Source organism: Coregonus lavaretus (genome assembly GCF_964263955.1).
Source record: "Coregonus lavaretus genome assembly, chromosome: 11".
NCBI lineage: Eukaryota > Metazoa > Chordata > Actinopteri > Salmoniformes > Salmonidae > Coregonus > Coregonus lavaretus.
Window position 1 is genome coordinate 15,848,078 of NC_139998.1, and position 20,832 is coordinate 15,868,909.

The following is a 20,832-nucleotide window of genomic DNA, read 5'->3' on the forward strand; positions in this document are numbered from 1 at the left end:
CCTCCACCATTGGCATTTCTATATTTTCTGTAAATGTTATAACCTTGTATTGCTACCACTGTATCAAAGGTATTATCTAAGTGAGTTTCAGAGATAGTCAGAATATGAATGTCATCTGTTACTAGCAAATTATTGATTTCATGAACCTTGTTTCTTAAGCTACATATGTTAACGTGGGCTATTTTGAGCACTTTTTTTCTGGGATGCTTACTTGTTTTCATTGTTTTACTGGGAAGATACAGTTGAAGTCGGAAGTTTACATACACCTTAGCCAAATACATTTAAACTCAGTTTTTCACAATTCCTGACATTTAATGCTAGTAAATATTCCGTTTTAGGTCAGTTAGGATCACCACTATTTTAAGACTGTGAAATGTCAGAATAATAGTAGAGAGAATGATTTATTTCAGCTTTTATTTATTTCATCACATTCCCAGTGGGTCAGAAGTTTACACTCTCAATTAGTATTTGGTAGCATTGCCTTTAAATTCTTTAACTTGGGTCAAACGTTTCGGGTAGCCTTCCACAAGCTTCCCACAATAAGTTGGGTGAATTTTGGCCCATTCCTCCTGACCGAGCTGGTGTAACTGAGTCAGGTTTGTACAGTGAGGGGAAAAAAAGTATTTGATCCCCTGCTGATTTTGTACGTTTGCCCACTGACAAAGACACGATCAGTCTATCATTTTAATGGTAGGTTTATTTGAACAGTGAGAGACAGAATAACAACAACAAAATCCAGAAAAACGCATGTCAAAAATGTTATAAACTGATTTGCATTTTAATGAGGGAAATAAGTATTTGACCCCTCTGCAAAACATGACTTAGTACTTGTTGGCAATCACAGAGGTCAGACGTTTCTTGTAGTTGGCCACCAGGTTTGCACACATCTCAGGAGGGATTTTGTCCCACTCCTCTTTGCAGATCTTCTCCAAGTCATTAAGGTTTCGAGGCTGACGTTTGGCAACTCAAACTTTCAGCTCCCTCCACAGATTTTCTATGGGATTAAGGTCTGGAGACAGGCTAGGCCACTCCAGGACCTTAATGTGCATCTTCTTGAGCCACTCCTTTGTTGCCTTGGCCGTGTGTTTTGGGTCATTGTCATGCTGGAATACCCATCCACGACCCATTTTCAATGCCCTGGCTGAGGGAAGGAAGTTCTCACCCAAGATTTGACGGTACATGGTCCCGTCCATCGTCCCTTTGATGCGGCGAAGTTGTCCCCTTAGCAGAAAAACACCCCCAAAGCATAATGTTTCCACCGGTGGGGATGGTGTTCTTGGGGTCATAGGCAGCATTCCTCCTTCAAACACGTCGAGTTAAGTTGATGCCAAAGAGCTCGATTTTGTGGGGAGGGGGAGGGAGAAGGAGTGAGTGAGAGAGAGAGAGCGAGAGCGAGCGAGCGAGCGGGCGAGGGGTAGGGAGACGGAGAGGGAGAGAGAGAGCGAGCGAGAACGAGAGAGAGGGTGAGGGAGAAGGAGAGAGAGAGAGCGAGAGAGAGAGTGCGAGAGAGAGAGAGAGAGAGGGCGAGGGGGAGGGAGAGAGAGTGAGGGCGAGGGGGAGGGAGAAGGAGAGAGAGAGAGAAAGAGAGAGTGCGAGAGAGAGAGAGAGAGGGCGAGGGCGAGTGGGAGGGAGAAGGAGAGGGAGAGAGAAAGGGCGAGGGGGAGGGGAGAGGGAGAGAGAGAGCGAGAGAACACTTTCACTCAGTTCTCCTCTGAATCATTCAGATGTTCATTGGCAAACTTCAGACGGGCCTGTATATGTGCTTTCTTGAGCAGGGGGACCTTGTGGGCGCTGCAGGATTTCAGTCCTTCACGGCGTAGTGCGTTACCAATTGTTTTCTTGGTGACTATGGTCCCAGCTGCCTTGAGATCATTGACAAGATCCTCCCGTGTAGTTCTGGGCTGATTTGTCACCGTTCTCATGATCATTGCAACTCCACGAGGTGAGATCTTGCATGGAGCCCCAGGCCAAGGGAGATTGACAGTTATTTTGTGTTTCTTCCATTTGCGAATAATCGCTCCAACTGTTGTCACCTTCTCACCAAGCTGCTTGGCGATGGTCTTGTAGCCCATTCCAGCCTTGTGTAGGTCTACAATCTTGTCCCTGACATCCTTGGAGAGCTCATTGGTCTTGGCCATGGTGGAGAGTTTGGAATCTGATTGATTGATTGCTTCTGTGGACAGGTGTCTTTTATACAGGTAACAAGCTGAGATTAGGAGCACTCCCTTTAAGAGTGTGCTCCTAATCTCAGCTCGTTACCTGTATAAAAGACACCTGGGAGCCAGAAATCATTCTGATTGAGAGGGGGTCAAATACTTATTTCCCTCATTAAAATGCAAATCAATTTATAACATTTTTTACATGCGTTTTTCTGGATTTTTTTGTTGTTATTGTGTCTCTCACTGTTCAAATAAACCTACCATAAAAATTATAAACTGATCATTTCTTTGTCAGTGGGCAAACGTACAAAATCAGCAGGGGATCAAATACTTTTTTCCCTCACTGTATAAGTAATTTCATTTGGGATGGTTCAAATTGCACTTCGGGACGATTATGGGACGGTGATGAAAAAGGTTATCTCGAGCCCTGTATGTAGCATGCTAGCTAGCCACCATTGGCCAGAAGGTTGAAGTCAGTAGAGAGAGCGGCGCGCAGCAGTGCAGAGTTGAGGACAGAGAGGAACTGATTAACTCCGTTACTGACTATCAAATTATAATAGTAGTGATTGATTGATTGATTAGTAGAAAAAAAACTCTTGATGGATCTCCTTTCTCTCTTTCCTTTCCATCTTGCTCCAGAGGGATGGATGACTGGGACATCAGGCTGACTGCAGCCAGACATGAATTGATTTTTATACTCCAGTTGAAAATAAGATTATTTTAGTACAATGTGACTTGTAATAACACTATTTCACAATGTTTAACTTTGTGTTACCAGCATTTCACAATAATGTTCCCTGAAAAAACAAACATGTCTTAACCATTCACTATGATCACTTCTATAGTTCAGATTAAATAATTTGGTGTGATGAACCAATAAAAGGGAGAAATGCAGAGATCAAGGTAAAGCAATTTTTCTAGTTGTATTTACATTGTCATTATGAATACACCTATTGGATAAATGTGGCAACCTGTCTTGCTGCGGCAAAACATTTTAGGGCTATTTTTCAGGCCTTGTGGGCGGGTTTTGAGTGGTAATCATCTGGAAATTCTAGCTAGACCTGGTAACCCTGCGGCCTGGCAACCGCTCTCCAATCTGGCGCCAACAAATCATTGAGTACGTTTACATGCACACTGATTGATGGAAATAAGGCGCATACCATGGCTACAACCTCCTGATAGAAAAAGGTGCAACGTTTGGAGACACTTTACTTATGTCGATTCAAACAATACCGAATGCAACGTTTGCGCGGGAGAAGATGGCATTTGCAACCACAAGTTTACGGGGAAAAATACTACCAACCTCAAGAGATATCTGAAAGCGCATAATTCCAATATATACGCTCATGTAATAACAGATTGATAATGCTAGCTAGTTAGTTTGCTGCAACCTATCAGACAGAACTTTGATTAGGCCTACAATACAGCTACAGTATGTGAAGGGGCAGGGCTCCAGACTGCGACCATTTAGTCGCCCTTTGCGACCCTTTGACTTGGCTGTGCGAGTCACATTTTTAATTGGTCGCAGCTGAACATTCATTAGGTCTACATGGTCACCTCACTCAAAGGTTGTAAAACGTCATTCTTTGGCTGTTAAAACAGTAAAGGGCATTATCCTCACGATTCCTGTAATGAAAGTGTCTGCCCAGTCCCTAGGCCTGTTTCACTGGGGCCTGCTGCTGTGATGAGCGAGCCACTTGATGTGCGCTCAGGGAAGAAGAAAAGGCTTCTGATTGTATAACATTTCAAAATCCAATTGTGGGAAATACATAGCTTTGGAAGCAACTACTGTTGTTCTCAGCTTTCTATGAGTATCATTTGTATTTGTCATCTCTTAATATTGAGCTCAATATCAACTATTTTACAACGAAGATATTTGATATGGCTTTAAGATATGAATGTGAAAATGTGCAATTGCGCAAAATGTGCAATTGCGCAACGGCCATTGCGTGTGCATAGGTAGTAGGCTACAACTGTTTTTTTAGGACATTAAAAATGTACTATTAGATTAATACAGGGCTACTAGCAGTGGGTATTATATTTAGTGTTAGCAATCTAGCTAATGTGTTTTGAGTTTTCACTTCCTCATGTGGTGAATTAGTGCACGTAAAGATGTAGCCACATTAATCTCTATTGAACAACAAAATTAAGAACATCCTGGAGCCCTATTTTAACAGTAAAATAACAATACCCTATTGTCAACCCACAATTCATCACAATCATTCGGTTAGTTTGCAGATACAAATATTTTGAATCATGCATTTTCTATTGTGTGTTGCCGCGGAAAAAATATGGTGCCACCAAATCATGGGCTGGTGCCACCAACTGAAAAAGTTAGTGCCACCAGTGGAAAATGTTAGTCTGGAGCACTGTCAAGGGGTCATATTTTTTACCTGCTGCAGAGTAATGTGTTATTCTGCCAATTTGGCTGTTGGGAATAGAATCATAAAATAGGATGTTATGCGGAAAAATATGTTGGTAGGACAAGGCTATGTATATATGAAGTCAGTGATTTATGTTTACTATAGGTTAATGAGGTAATACAAATGTGATGTGACTAAAATGGAAGGGCATTTATAGTTGACTAAAATGGCCCACTGTTTTCATTATTTTGACAATAACTAGACTAAATCATTATTCAAATTACAAAAATGTGACTAAGACTTAAAGATGCAATATGTAACTTTTTGGGCGACCCGATCAAATTCACATAGAAATGTGTTATAGATCGGTTATTCGCATTGAAAGCAAGTCTAAGAAGTGGTAGATATGTTTTATGTGCACTATTTCTATGCGTCCCATTCTTAACTTTCGGTTTTGCGTCTTTTACTTTCAGTTTTGTACACCAGCTTCAAACAGTATTTTTGGTTATGGAAAATACATAATCACAGCAGTTTAGATGGTACATTGATTCTTTACGCTATCCTTGCTTGTTTTGTCACAAACTGAAATTAGGCGAACTGTTCTAATTTTTGCAACCAGGAAATGGCGGAGCGATTTCTGCATAATGCATCTTTAATACTATTTTAGTCAAAATGACTAGACTAAATCTAAAAAAGAGTGCTAAAATTAACACTGCAGCAGTGTGATGATGTCATCTCTCAAAGCAAGTCACGAGACACTCATTAAACTGATGAATATTTAATTTGTCACTTACTGTGAAAAATCATTATTATCGCATTGCACAGAGTTGAGGGGAGGGGTTTGCCTATGAAATATAGACTGAACTACAGAAAAGTCCTGAATGAAATTTCTTTAAGGTAGATTTTCATAAAACTTAGCGAGGTAGAGTTCTAAAGCAGAGAAGGTCATTCCTACCTTTGAGCTGCATATCTGCGTGATGGGCAGGCTGGCTGTCCGGGCCATTGTCTCTGGCAGGACGCAGCAGCTGAATTTCAGGGGATGGGTGGTGCTGCGAAGGGTGAGCTGGAGTTGGGGCGCTGCCAACACCCTGTGGGGGCTGCTGCTGAAAGTTGCCCATGTGCTCGTGAGAGGAGCCAGCAGGGAGTCCGGTGGAGGAGGCAGACAGCTGCTGCAGGGCAATCATCTCTGGGCTCTCCAGCATGGAGGCCAGACGCTGCCTGGAGTCCTGATGAGGCATGGGAGTCTGCAGGGCCATGGGCCCCGAGGAGCTGGTGATGGCAGTGGACATCCTGTACTGGCCGTTTGGGTGAGTGGGGTACCCTCCAGGGCCTCCAGGCTGCTCTGGCCAAGGTTTGGGGCCAATGGGACGTGGACCCCCGTGGTTATAGGGGTGCTGCTGGTGGTTAGCCATATTCTGCACTTGTTTCCCAGGTCCACTGGGCCTCTCCTGGCCTTGGTGGTTCATCCCTGACCACATGTTAGGAGGCATGCCCATGCCTGAATGGAAGGATGGGTAGTTGTGTCGTGGTGGAACGTCAGGCCCGGGGTAGCAGTTCCCTCCCGGGTGTATGGGGTGGCCGTTGGTGCGCTGGCGGGACAAGTACATGCTGCTGTCGGGCGTGGGGGTGCAGAGGCCCCCAGACTGGAGGGCCACGGGACGGGGGCCCAGTGAGGGGCCGTGGGTGGGACCCATGTAGGGGTGCTGCTGCCGGTGGTGCAGTGGCTGAAGAGGCCGGCCATCAGGCCCCATTTGGTATCTAGGGCCGACGTGGTGTCCATCACCCATGTGTGGCTGGAATACAACATCTATTAGTATGTGCATAGCAGCAAATATAACCAACCAACTGACAGATCAGAAACACACAAAACATTGTTAAGTTGGAGCACATTGTGCAAGCATAGCAGACACTGGATAGTTCCGAATTAGATATGTGAAACCTCCTTAGATTGTTTTCTTAGCTGATCTCACCTGCATGTTGTAATGCTGAGGCATGTGGTGAGCATTGGGATCCCCAGGCCGGGGCATGTGTCCCTGTCCAGGGTGAGGGTAGGCGTAGCGGGGGTCCATGGCCATCCTCTGGCCGTACATGTGTGGGCCGTGGGGAATAGGGGGGCGCTGGAGCTGCTGCAGAATGGATGACAGTTCAACATCGCATGTCTAAAATGTAATGCATTAACTTGTCGTCCTCATCTAGAACTACCTTTTAACTCCTCTGTAAAAGGGGTGCAAAACCCTTGATGCTTTCTCTTCATTCATTACCAACACCCACTAAAGCAGTAAAACATACCTTCTCCTATGTGAAATATTGTTTTTGAAATATATGGCCTCACTTTAAGCCTAAACAAGAACAAAACATCTAAGCAGATTTCATAGCTAGCTACCTGCTGTGCTGGGTGGTAAAGGTTCCCAGGATGGGATTGTCCATGGGGCATGCCGTGGAGGTGTGGGGGTCCACTGGCCCAGTGGGGGGGAGGGGGTGGCTGTGCTGGCTTGTTCCCCTCCTCCTCCATGAGGGTGCTGCCTTTGCCCCCTGGATGTGTCCGTTTGCGCGAGGCCTGCTCAGTGGCTCGGATCAAGCTCTCTGGCCCTGCCTGCCTGTGGCCTTTGCTCCGCCTTTTCTCCTTGCGGTCTCTCTCGCGGTCCTCGCCGCTCACGTGGAACTCCTCGTCCGTGTCGCCGTCCTCCGACGGGAAGTGCTTGAGTAGCGCCCGGCTGAAACAACGCTCCAGGGACTCCGCCATGATGCTGTACTCTGAAGAAAAACACAAAGGCACCATCAGAGTATTATCTGCATGCCATGCACACAGACACGCACTCGTCTGTTGTGGGGCCAGGCGATGTTTGCCCCAGTGTTGGCCGGCAGGTTGACCAGTTCAGAGGGCCTTGGTGTGGTTGACCCCTGGCACCCGTGCCTCTCCCTTGGGAGTGCATTCAGACGGATGGACGGCTCCAGACAGGAGGCTTAACTAGGGGCTAGAATGTCTCTCTGGCAGGCAGGCAGGCAGGACACTGCAGGGCCTGGTGCACTGGAGCACAGCTCAATCACTCCCCATTCATCACTGTCACACAGAGCCACGTTACAGCTCAGCTCTCCCCCAACGCAGCCATTCTCTCCTCCTCTCCTCCTCCATGTGCACTTAGTCATATTGATCTTGATCCCTATCTATCTCAAATTCATAAATCAAGTCCAAAGTCAACCCACAAACCATTTGCACATGCTAGACGCATTTTAAGGACATCATAAATTTGACAAAAAATAAATGAGGTTTTAGATAAAAATTAAAATGTCTTTACCGCTGTCTTCCCCATTGTACTCGATGCAGTTTTCAAACATGAGCTTCACGTCGGACACAAACTCCTCCTTGGCGATGTACTCCCCTTCATTCAGCTTAGTCTCGATGGTGGACAGGTCCATCGGAGTCTGAGGAAAAATCAGGGCAAGCATAAATGACTACTTGTAGAATGGACGACCTCAAATTACATTGTGAAAAAAATGTGTATAACTGAGGCGTCTAACCGTCATTTGACAAAGTTTGGACCCTTCCTTTTCACTCTGAGCTCACCTGAATGACCGCATTATAGTTTGGGGCATAGGACTCGTCCACAGGCTCCAAGAAGGGCCAGGCGTCTTTGTGGGCTCTCAGGGCCTCCAACACTGTGGGGAGAGAAAAAAGAAAGGAGGACCAAGGCAGTTGGAGTCAGAACAGAGGAAACATCTTGTCTCACTGTCCAGAACAATTTGCAGGTCAATATGCTTTACACATACAGATATTATACAGTGATGATTGCATAGATGACAGGGCATATACATTACCTTTGTACAACGCCGTATAATCATCATCAATTTCATAGCTGCAATAAAAGATTGAGAAAATGTTCAAAACAAATTCACTCATTTATTCTAATAACTGGGTCACTGTATGGGCAACCAATTACTATCTTAAATATACAGTGCCTTCGGAAAGTATTCAGACCCCTTCACCTTTTCCTTATTTTGTTACATTACAGCCTTATTATAAAATTGATTAAATAGATACAAATCCTCAGCAATCTACATACAATACCCCATAATAACAAAGCGAAAACAGGTTTTTAGAAATGTTTACAAAAAAAGAAAAACCTTATTTACATAAGTATTCGGACCCTTTGCTATGAGACTCGAAATTGAGCTCAGGTGCATCATGTTTTCCTTGATCACCCTTGAGATGTTTCTACAACTTGATTGGAGTCCACCTGTGGTAAATTAAATTGATTGGATATGATTTGGAAAGGCACACACCTGTCTATAGAAGGTCCCATAGTTGACAGTGCATGTCAGAGCAAAAACCAAGCCATGAGGTCAAAGGAATTGTCCGTAGAGCTCCGAGACAGGATTGTGTCGAGGCACAGACCTGGGGAAGAGTACCAAAAAATGTCTGCAGCATTGAAGGTCCCAAAGAACACAGTGGCCTCCATCATTCTTAAATGGAAGAAGTTTGGAAGCACCAAGACTCTTCCTAGAGCTGGCCGCCCGGCCAAACTGCGCAATCGGGGGAGAAGGGCCTTGGTCAGGGAGGTGACCAAGAACCCGATGGTCACTCTGACAGAGCTCCAGAGTTCCTCTGTGGAGATGGGAGAACCTTCCAGAAGGACAACCATCTCTGCAGCACTCCACCAAATCAGGTCTTTAGGTAGAGTAGCCAGACGGAAGCCACTCCAGTAAAAGGCACATGACAACCCGCTTGGAGTTTGCCAAAAGGCACCTAAAGACTCTCCGACCATGAGAAACAATAATCTCTTGTCTGATGAAACCAAGATTGAACTCTTTGGCCTGAATGCCAAGTGTCACGTCTGGAAGAAACCTGGCACCATCCCTACGGTGAAGCATGGTGGTGGCAGCATCATGCTGTGGGGAGGTTTTCCAGCGGCAGGGACTGGGAGACTAGTCAGGATCGAGGCAAAGATGAACGGAGCAAACTACAGAGACATCCTTGATGAAAACCTGCTCCAGAGCGCTCAGGACCTCAGACTGCGGCAAAGGTTCACCTTCCAACAGGACGACGACCCTAAACACACAGCCAAGACAACGCAGGAGTGGCTTCGGGACAAGTCTCTGAATGTCCTTGAGTGGCCCAGCCAGAGCCCGGAATTGAACCCGATCGAACATCTCCGGAGAGACCTGAAAATAGCTGTGCAGCGACGCTCCCCATCCAACCTGACAGAGCTTGAGAGGATCTGCAGAAAAGAATGGGAGAAACTCCCCAAATACAGGTGTGCCAAGCTTGTAGCGTTATACCCAAGAAGACTCGAGGCTGTAATCACAGCCAAAGGTGCTTCAACAAAGTACTGAGTAATGGGTCTGAATACTTATGTAAATGTGATATTTCTGTTTTTTTATTTGTTATAAATTAACAAACATTTCTAAAAACCTGTTTTTGCTTTGTCATTATGGGGTAGTGTGTAGATTGATAAGGGGGAAAAAACGGTTTAATCAATTTTAGAATAAGGCTGTAACCTAACAAAATGTGGAAAAAGTCAAGGGGTCGAATACTTTCCGAAGGCACTGTATATGCTCCTAACACAGATACTCCTGCTTTCATGTCGAAAATGATAGCCCTGTTCAATGAGAATTGTTTCCTTTGGAGTGCTGGCTGGAGATTTTAATTGTACCCTCAACTTAACTCTGGACAAATCACCTGAAGTCCCCACCCCAAACCCTAGATCGGCAAAGATGTTGAACTCTCTTACTAAAGAGCTATGACTGATAGATACCTGGAGAGAGACTAATGGCTCATCTATGGATTATAAATACTAGTCCAATGTCCATAACACCTACTCTCGTATAGATTACATTTTTATCCTAAAGATTTTCATAAATTCTGCCACTTGTACAATCGGACCCATTGCACTTTCAGATCACGCCTTTGTCCGCCTCTGCTTTGCCCTCTGTAAAAACATCCCCAGGTCAAAGAGCTGGAAATTCAACACCTCCATGTTATCAAACAAAGCATTCCATACATTGGTCACTACATGGCTAGACAACTACACACAAAACAACAAAGACTCTCCTGTTCCTCCGGCCATAATATGGGACTCTGCCAAAACCACACTAAGAGGTCATCTAATTGCATATGCTTCCTCTAAGAAAAAAGCTACGGAAACACACAGGTTAGATCTTGAGAGGGAGCTTTAACGCTGCGAAAAAGTACATAAACAATCCCCAGAGAGCACCTCCTGGAGTCAACTTAAAGCAGCCAAAGCCAAACTAAACTTAGACTATACTCAAGAAAAATCTTTACTAAACAGAAATACCATGAGTATAGCAATAGGCCTAGCAGATTGCTTGCATACCAATCGAAAAAAGAGCAGTCAGAGCGTACAATCATGGCCATCCGAACAGCAGATGAAGTGACATATGATCCAAATAAGATCAATTTAACTTTTACTGCAAATTGTATACTTCTGAGAGAAAACATTCAGATGTAGAACCCCATTCCTTCCTAGAGGGAATCTCACTACCAAAACGATCAGACCGACCAAGAAGATCTCAACTCCCCCTCCACTCCAGAGGAGGTCCTAGAGGCAATTATCTCCATGCCACCTAACAAGTCCCCAGGCCCAGATGGATTTCCCAGAGAGTTCTATAAAGCTTTTTGGCTCCAGTTTAAACCTATTTTCATGCCATTGCGGGATAATTTTTGCTATGTACACAACCCGCATTACAGTGTTGCTCAAAAAAGGACCCTCTATCCTGCTCATCCTTCCGGCCCATAAGCTTGTTGGATTTAGACTACAAAATCATGACCAAATTGCTCGCCAAAAGACTAAACACACTTCTTCCCAAAATAATAATAGCAGACCAAACTGGATTTATTAGAGACAGGTACTCTTCTGATAACATTCGCTGTATTTTTTATATTATAGATCAAGTAAATGCACAGAAGACCCCTGTCCTGCTGGCTTCACTGGATGCTGAGAAAGCGTTCGACTGGATGGAGTGGATCTTTCTGTTCTCAGTCTTAGAAAAGTTCAATATGGACCAAAACTTTATTAAATGGATTAAGTCCCTACATTTTCATCCAAATGGCATGGTGTCTACTAACGGTCTGAACTCTGACAGATTCCCTTTGGGACGTGGCACAAGACAAGGATGCTCGCTGTCCCCCCTGCTCTACTTGTTGGGGGCGGCGCCTTTGGCAGAATTGATAAGGAGCAATCCAAGTATTATGGGGGTTTCTGCAGGCGGCCTTCAGCACAAGATTTCGCTCTACACGGATGATGTCTTGCTCTACATATCCAACCCTGAGAAATCCTTCTCATTTTAGACACAATTGCTCAGTATGGCAAGTTTTCAGGATATAATATACATTTTAACAAATCCATTGTTTGCCCCCTCAATCTTCCACTCACCAGATCTATGAAGACACTCTGCCCGTTCCAATGTAAGACACTGGAGTTTCAATACCTTGGAATCTTTGTAACACCCGATCTGAATTGCCTTTTAAAGGAAAATGATCTCCCACTCCTGGATCAGAATTATCTCCCAATTAGCTTAGTCGGAAGAATCAATGTTATCCTCCCTAGATTTAACTATTTATTTCAGATGCTCCCATGCGATCTCCCAGTTTCTTTTTTTAAAACAACCAACCAAAACATCACCAAATGTATATGGGGCAATAAAAAACCTAGGATCAAGTTCGCCACTCTATCAAAACCTGAATCTAAGGGTGATCTTGCTCTTCCCTGCTTTCAATTGTACTACTGGGCTGCCCAAATCCGCAACATGTTAACATGAATCACAAACAGACAAGACTCAACGTGGATTCAGATAGGGGCAATGAACCACAGGATTGGGCCTCTAAGCTCAATTATATGAATTAATAACTTTAGTGAAGTGGGCAACATACCCAAAGCCCTTGTGATTTACAACACCCTACTAGCACAGAATGACTGTAAGAAATACCTTGGCATTTCCTCACAGATATGCTCTCACTCGCCTATAGTATGCAACCCAGACTTGCCAAAGTATGCCAACTTTAATCTTTGACATACTCTAGGGATCATGTACCTCTATATGCATGTATTTTGGAGTTGTAAAGAGATTACCAGATTTTGGCAATCTATAAATACTGCTGCACAGAAAATATTAGATGTACAGTTTGATATGACCCTGTGTCTCTACCTTCTTAATGCCCAGCAGGACTTTGTTCTTGATCCAGACAGAGAAAATGTGTTTATGACTATCATACTTTGCTAAAAAAAAATGTATTCTCCTACTGTGGGCTTCTAATTCTTCTCCTACATTTAAAATGTGGATTGACCAGATTGTTGACTTTCTTCCTCTTGAAAAGCTCACTTATGACCTCCGCAAGAGACAGCCGAGGTTTGACAGACTCTGGTCTCCACTACTCAACTAGATTTCAAATTTGACAGAGTGAATGGGGTGATTAAGGAAATGTGTGTGTATACACATGTTGTGTATGGTGCTATAAAACTAATTATTTGCTCGTTGTCTCAGCTAAAGCTGAAATAGCTAACATGATCACAGATAGTGCTGCTGCAAATTTGTTGTTTCTTTTGTTTTATATTTTATTATATTATTTATGTCTGCCACATCTGTGAACTTTAAATAGTAAAAAAAAAAAAAAAAAAAATATATATATATATATATATATAATATTTCACTCTCCATAAATTATCAGTACTCTAGTGTTGAGTAGTAGTGTGTGGCTCTTACAACTCTTTCGTCCTGCGGGCGCGTCGGATGGGTGAGTGGGGCTCCAGGTGCAGCAGTTCGGGGGGCAGGTCCTTTCCCTGGGATATCAACCAGGCCTTCTCCTCACGCAGCTTCCGCCGCCGCGCTCGCTCTGAGGGAAACAACAGAACATAGGAACCACAGTTAATTACACACAACAACAAGTCTCTTATTACAGTTTCAAGGGCACCTGTTGGCCATCCGGCCGCCTGCTGGTGCGCAGAGTCAATAAAAACCAGGCCGAACAACTTGAGAGACTGAAGGAGTTCAGAGAAGATGAGTGATTCATTGACCATCCTTTTGCAGGCTTAGCTGATCAAAAAAGCGAGAACAAAAAGGAACACATATTGCTTTATCTCTCAACCTGAAAGGCTTCGGGCTGCCGCCCCCCTGCTGAGCGGATTAAAATATGTTGGAGGGTGGAGGGTTGGATTCCACGTGCTCCGATCCACCAGAGACCAGGCAGCCCAGCCCGGTCCTGCTGTTCATCTATAATACATTAATGAGGGTCCTTCACCAGTTAATTAACCCTTGGCAGGTGACATCAGAAGGACTCCTGTGATTCAAAGGGCTAAACATTCCCACTTACTCGCAGCCCAATACGGTGCAATATATTGCAATATATAATTCACAACCAGGGCAATAGATCATTCAATGGTACCGACAATACAAATGCAGAGGTGTGTGCGGGGTGCGGGTTTGGCAGTCTTTCAGAATCCACCCTGAGCCCCACCCTGCCCCCTAACCTAGCTCCACTACTCACCCTCCACAGCTTGGAGTCTCTCCAGCTCCTCTCTCTGACGCTCCTCCTGCAGCAGCATCTCCTCCTCTCGTCTCTGCTCCATCAGCAGGGCCTGCCTGTCCATGTCCTCATCCCTCTGTTTCTGCTGCTCCACATTGGCTAAGGCCTGGACACACACACGCAGGAAACCATCAGTCCACTGGGTCTCACAGGAGACAGGACATACACTAAGAACAATAAATTACACACACACACGCGCAGCTGGTCTCACCTCCTCCTCTTGGCTCATGCGTTTCTCAGAGAGCCGGTAAGAGCTGCGTACTAGCGTGGGGTCCATCAGCCTCTGCTTCCGCTCATTCTCCTGCAGAGGCAAAATAATCAAGATTAAAACACAAATAAGTGGTTTCGTTATTCACACTTGTTAAAATCACACGCAGTCGCATTGATCAAGTAACGCATCCACGGGAGCCAATACCCAAGCATGCCCCGGGGAATCCTCTGTGCTCTTCCAGCAGAGCTGTGAGGAGAGAAGGGGTGATCCAGGCTCTGCTCCTCCTCCCCCGACTACCCCCCTTTAAATCCCACCCACCCTGCTAGCCCTCTCCCAGTGGGTCACTGACCAACCAAACAAATCAAACCCCTCCATGCTTCCTGTGACATTAATAATCACACGTAACGATTGCCACTAAAAGCTGGGGGAGTGGGGGTGGGCTGTTACGTGTGTGTGTGCTTCTATTTGCAAACGGACCACAGCATTGCCACTTGATGAAATAGCATATAGTCTATAAATGTAGCAATTAGTAAGAATGTTACATGACTGAATATGAGCATCAGAATTGGTTGCAGAATACAAACCTTTACACAGACTACAACATGAAAAAAATATAACAACAGAAGGAAGCTGCAGTCAGAACGGAACCCTCTGGGCCAGGCAGTATCTCTATCTATGTCAGGGAATGCAGTCCAAAGGTATGGTTGTTTCCAGGAGCATGGGGGTAATGGAGTCTGGTACGTTGGAAGTTATGGGAAACAAGATGGACGCCTGCCTCCTGGGCTGCACCACCTCCTGTGCCTTTTGTTTCTGTTGTGTTATTTGTTATATTTTATATTCTTTGAGGGAAAATGTAGTTACTACGACTGTGATGTGGTTCTGTCACCTAGTTATCTTAAGATGAATGCACTAACTGTAAGTCACGCTGGAGAAGAGTGTCTGCTAAAAGACTAAAATGTAAATGCTTCCAGTCAGGATGGGGCCTGTGAACACCACGAGACCCTTTCCCCCTTGTAGAGTTTTACCTGCTAGCAGCATGAGGACGTGTGAGATAGAGCAAGGCAGCTGTCAAAGTGCTGAATGTGCTACAGCTCCCATCCCCCAGTCTTCTCTCTCTGCACCGGCGTGTCCCAGGGCTCCTCTGCCCTGCCTCTGCTCTGTGCATTACCCACAGCACTTAATCCCACACAGGAGATAGACTGCCTCTGGTGTCGCCACTTAAAGAGGTCGACAATCCTGCAGCGCAGCAGGTCGTCAATCAAGTGGCTTCATCCCGCCTCAAGGTGAGCGCCTGCCTCCCGTCAGCGCCCCACGAAATGGCTGTGACAGCCAGGGCTGTGGACAGGAGCTGGAGGACGCCACGGCTGTGTGCTCACTCACACACACTCAAAAACACACAATAATGCTGCGAACGCATTCACACACGCATTACACACATACAACCCAGACGCCTGCTCTGTAACGCCAGAACCTGCATCCAGCAGCTTTAGAACTGTGAATATGTCCAGATAGATACCAGGCAGGCATGCTGGCCGTGAAAGACAGGTCACCATCGGGTGACCGTTAGAGAATGACCCCATGCCGACAGAATGGCCAAAGAGCTTTTGACCGTCACAGTCCACAAGGACAGGCAGGCTGTGTTGGGTTTCTATAGCTTCTATCAGACCCGATCACAGAGATGGCTAAGGCTAGAGGTCCCGTTGATCACTACAGAATTAAGTAAATCTGCATTCAGTTTTTTTGTGCCCCTGTGTATGGAATGATCAGCAGAGCTCTCTGCACCTTGATGCTCTGGTGCCTGTTGGGCAGTTCAAGTTGTCAATGGAGAACCTCATTGTTGAAGAATGTGTTTGTTTCTTAAAATTGCTTGTAGTATTGTATGTTCTAATTACGTTGTGTTTAAATGTTGTGTGTTTAAATGTTGTATATTTGACCAATTGTGTTCATGTAGGGCTCCCTTGGAAAAGAGGCCTTGGTCTCAATGGGATTCTGCTAAAATAAAGGTTTAAAAAAAAAAAAAAAAAGATTATATAATATATGTACACATATACAGTGGGGAGAACAAGTATTTGATACACTGCCGATTTTGCAGGTTTTCCTACTTACAAAGCATGTAGAGGTATGTAATTTTTTATCATAGGTACACTTCAACTGCGAGAGACGGAATCTAAAACAAAAATCCAGAAAATCACATTGTATGATTTTTAAGTAATAATTTGCATTTTATTGCATGACATAAGTATTTGATCACCTACCAACCAGTAAGAATTTCAGCTCTCACAGACCTGTTAGTTTTTCTTTAAGAAGCCCTCCTATTCTCCACTCATTACCTGTATTAACTGCACCTGTTTAAACTCATTACCTGTATAAAAGACACCTGTCCACACACTCAATCAAACAGACTCCAACCTCTCCACAATGGCCATGACCAGAGAGCTGTGTAAGGACATCAGGGATAAAATTGTAGACCTGCACAAGGCTGGGATGGGCTACAGGACAATAGGCAAGCAGCTTGGTGAGAAGGCAACAACTGTTGGCGCAATTATTAGAAAATGGAAGAAGTTCAAGATGACGGTCAATCACCCTCGGTCTGGGGCTCCATGCAAGATCTCACCTCGTGGGGCATCAATGATCATGAGGAAGGTGAGGGATCAGCCCAGAACTACACGGCAGGACCTGGTCAATGACCTGAAGAGAGCTGGGACCACAGTCTCAAAGAAAACCATCAGTAACACACTACGCCGTCATGGATTAAAATCCTGCAGTGCGCGCAAGGTCCCACTGCTCAAGCCAGAGCATTTCCAGGCCCGTCTGAAGTTTGCCAATGACCATCTGGATGATCCAGAGGAGGAAAGGGAGAAGGTCATGTGGTCTGATGAGACAAAAATTTAGCTTTTTGGTCTAAACTCCACTCACCGTGTTTGGAGGAAGAAGAAGGATGAGTACAACCCCAAGAACACCATCCCAACCGTGAAGCATGGAGGTGGAAACATCATTCTTTGGGGATGCTTTTCTGCAAAGGGGACAGGACGACTGCACCGTATTGAGGGGAGGATGGATGGGGCCATTTTCGCGAGATCTTGGCCAACAACCTCCTTCCCTCAGTAAGAGCATTGAAGATGGGTCGTGGCTGGGTCTTTCAGCATGACAACGACCCGACACACACAGCCAGGGCAACTAAGGAGTGGATCCGTAAGAAGCATCTCAAGGTCCTGGAGTGGCCTAGCCAGTCTCCAGACCTGAACCCAATAGAAAATCTTTGGAGGGAGCTGAAAGTCCGTATTGCCCAGCGACAGCCCCGAAACCTGAAGGATCTGGAGAAGGTCTGTATGGAGGAGTGGGCCAAAATCCCTGCTGCAGTGTGTGCAAACCTGGTCAAGACCTACAGGAAACGTATGATCTCTGTAATTGCAAACAAAGGTTTCTGTACCAAATATTAAGTTCTGCTTTTCTGATGTATCAAATACTTATGTCATGCAATAAAATGCAAATGAATTACTTAAAAATCATACAATGTGATTTTCAGGATTTTTGTTTTATATTCCGTTTCTCACAGTTGAAGTGTACCTATGATAAAAATGACAGACCTCTACATGCTTTGTAAGTAGGAAAACCTGCAAAATCGGCAGTGTATCAAATACTTTTTCTCCCCACTGTATATACATATACACATATATATATATATATATATATACATACATACACACACACAAACAAACACAGTCAAACGTTTTAAACACCTACTCATTCAAGGGTTTATCTTTATTTTTTTACTATTTTCTACATTGTAGAATAATAGTGAAGACATCAAAACTATGAAATAACACATATGGAATCATGCAGTAACCAAAAAAGTGTTAAACACATCAAAATATAATTGTATATTTGAAATTCTTCAAATAGCCACCATTTGCCTAGATGACAACTTTTGACTGGTACTGTGTGTGTGTTATATATATATATATATATATATATATACAGTGGGGGAAAAAAGTATTTAGTCAGCCACCAATTGTGCAAGTTCTCCCACTTAAAAAGATGAGAGGCGCCTGTAATTTTCATCATAGGTACACGTCAACTATGACAGACAAAATGAGAAACGTAATCCAGAAAATCACATTGTAGGATTTTTAATGAATTTATTTGCAAATTATGGTGGAAAATAAGTATTTGGTCAATAACAAAAGTTTCTCAATACTTTGTTATATACCCTTTGTTGGCAATGACACCGGTCAAACATTTTCTGTAAGTCTTCACAAGGTTTTCACACACTGTTGCTGGTATTTTGGCCCATTCCTCCATGCAGATCTCCTCTAGAGCAGTGATGTTTTGGGGCTGTCGCTGGGCAACACAGACTTTCAACTCCCTCCAAAGACTTTCTATGGGGTTGAGATCTGGAGACTGGCTAGGCCACTCCAGGACCTTGAAATGCTTCTTACGAAGCCACTCCTTCGTTGCCCGGGCGGTGTGTTTGGGATCATTGTCATGCTGAAAGACCCAGCCACGTTTCATCTTCAATGCCCTTGCTGATGGAAGGAGGTTTTCACTCAAAATCTCACGATACATGGCCCCATTCATTCTTTCCTTTACACGGATCAGTCGTCCTGGTCCCTTTGCAGAAAAACAGCCCCAAAGCATGATGTTTCCACCCCCATGCTTCACAGTAGGTATGGTGTTCTTTGGATGCAACTCAGCATTTTTTGTCCTCCAAACACGACGAGTTGAGTTTTTACCAAAAAGTTATATTTTGGTTTCATCTGACCATATGACATTCTCCCAATCCTCTTCTGGATCATCCAAATGCACTCTAGCAAACTTCAGACGGGCCTGGACATGTACTGGCTTAAGCAGGGGGACACGTCTGGCACTGCAGGATTTGAGTCCCTGGCGGCGTAGTGTGTTACTGATGGTAGGCTTTGTTACTTTGGTCCCAGCTCTCTGCAGGTCATTCACTAGGTTCTGGGATTTTTGCTCACCGTTCTTGTGATCATTTTGACCCCACAGGGTGAGATCTTGCGTGGAGCCCCAGATCGAGGGAGATTATCATTGGTCTTGTATGTCTTCCATTTCCTAATAATTGCTCCCACAGTTGATTTCTTCAAACCAAGCTGCTTACCTATTGCAGATTCAGTCTCTTCCCAGCCTGGTGCAGGTCTACAATTTTGTTTCTGGTGTCCTTTGACAGCTCTTTGGTCTTGGCCATAGTGCAGTTTGGAGTGTGACTGTTTGAGGTTGTGGACAGGTGTCTTTTATACTGATAACAAGTTCAAACAGGTGCCATTAATACAGGTAACGAGTGGAGGACAGAGGAGCCTCTTAAAGAAGAAGTTACAGCTCTGTGAGAGCCAGAAATCTTGCTTGTTTGTAGGTGACCAAATACTTATTTTCCACCATAATTTGCAAATAAATTCATTAAAAATCCTACAATGTGATTTTCTGGATTTTTTCCCCTCAATTTGTCTGTCATACTTGACGTGTACCTATGATGAACATTACAGGCCTCTCTCATCTTTTTGACTTGCACAGGTGCATGTTCATCACTTGCACAATTGTTGGCTGACTAAATACTTTTTTCCCCACTGTAACTCAGCAAAAAAATAAACGTCCTCTCACTGTCAACTGCATTTATTTTCAGCATGTGTAAATATTTGTATGAACATAACAAGATTCAACAACTGAGACCTAAACTGAACAAGTTCCATAGACATGTGACTAACAGAAATTGAATAATGTGTCCCTGAACAAAGGGGGGGGGGGGTCAAAATCAAAAGTAACAGTCAGTATCTGGTGTGGCCACCAGCTGCATTAAGTACTGCAGTGGATCTCCTCCTCATGGACTGCACCAGATTTGCCAGTTCTTGCTGTGAGATGTTACCCCACTCTTCCACCAAGGCACCTGCAAGTTCGCGGATTTTTTGGGGGGGAATGGCCCTAGTCATCACCCTCTGATCCAACAGGTCCCAGACGTGCTCAATGGGATTGAGATCCGGGCTCTTCGCTGGTCATGGCAGAACACTGACATTCCTGTCTTGCAGGAAATCACGCACAGAACGAGCAGTATGGCTGGTGGCATTTTCATGCTGGAGGGTCATGTCAGGATGAGCCTGCAGGAAGGGTACCACATGAGGGAGGAGGATGTCTTCCCTGTAACGCACAGCGTTGAGATTGCCTGCAATGAGAACAAGCTCAGTCCGATGATGCTGTGACACACCGCCCTCAGACCATGACGGACCCTCCACCTCCAAATTGATCCTGCTCCAGAGTACAGGCCTCGGTGTAACACTCTTTCCTTCGACGATAAACGCGAATCCGACCATCACCCCTGGTGAGACAAAACCGTGACTCGTCAGTGAAGAGCACTTTTTGCCAATCCTGTCTGGTCCAGCGACGGTGGGTTTGTGCCCATAGGCGACGTTGTTGCCGGTGATGTCTGGTGAGGACCTGCCTTACAACAGGCCTACTAGCCCTCAGTCCAGCCTCTCTCAGCCCATTGCGGACAGTCAGAGCACTGATGGAGGGATTGTGCGTTCCTGGTGTAACTCAGGCAGTTGTTGTTGTCAT

The 20,832-nt window shown here is 44.8% G+C and overlaps 1 protein-coding gene across 1 annotated transcript in view; it reads right to left on the bottom strand.

Annotated features, from left to right (window-relative positions):
* LOC311137063 (chromatin remodeling regulator CECR2-like) overlaps positions 1-20,832 on the bottom strand; it is a 99,423-nt gene that overhangs the window by 13,123 nt on the left and 65,468 nt on the right. The window contains exons 8-16 of the mRNA XM_084171386.1: positions 14,272-14,361; positions 14,022-14,166; positions 13,241-13,370; positions 8,339-8,376; positions 8,088-8,179; positions 7,819-7,945; positions 6,906-7,276; positions 6,493-6,648; positions 5,478-6,315 (exon numbers count right to left, since the gene is read on the bottom strand). Of these exons, the coding sequence (XP_084027512.1) occupies positions 5,478-6,315; positions 6,493-6,648; positions 6,906-7,276; positions 7,819-7,945; positions 8,088-8,179; positions 8,339-8,376; positions 13,241-13,370; positions 14,022-14,166; positions 14,272-14,361 (1,987 nt within the window). The remainder of the gene's footprint in view (positions 1-5,477; positions 6,316-6,492; positions 6,649-6,905; positions 7,277-7,818; positions 7,946-8,087; positions 8,180-8,338; positions 8,377-13,240; positions 13,371-14,021; positions 14,167-14,271; positions 14,362-20,832) is intronic.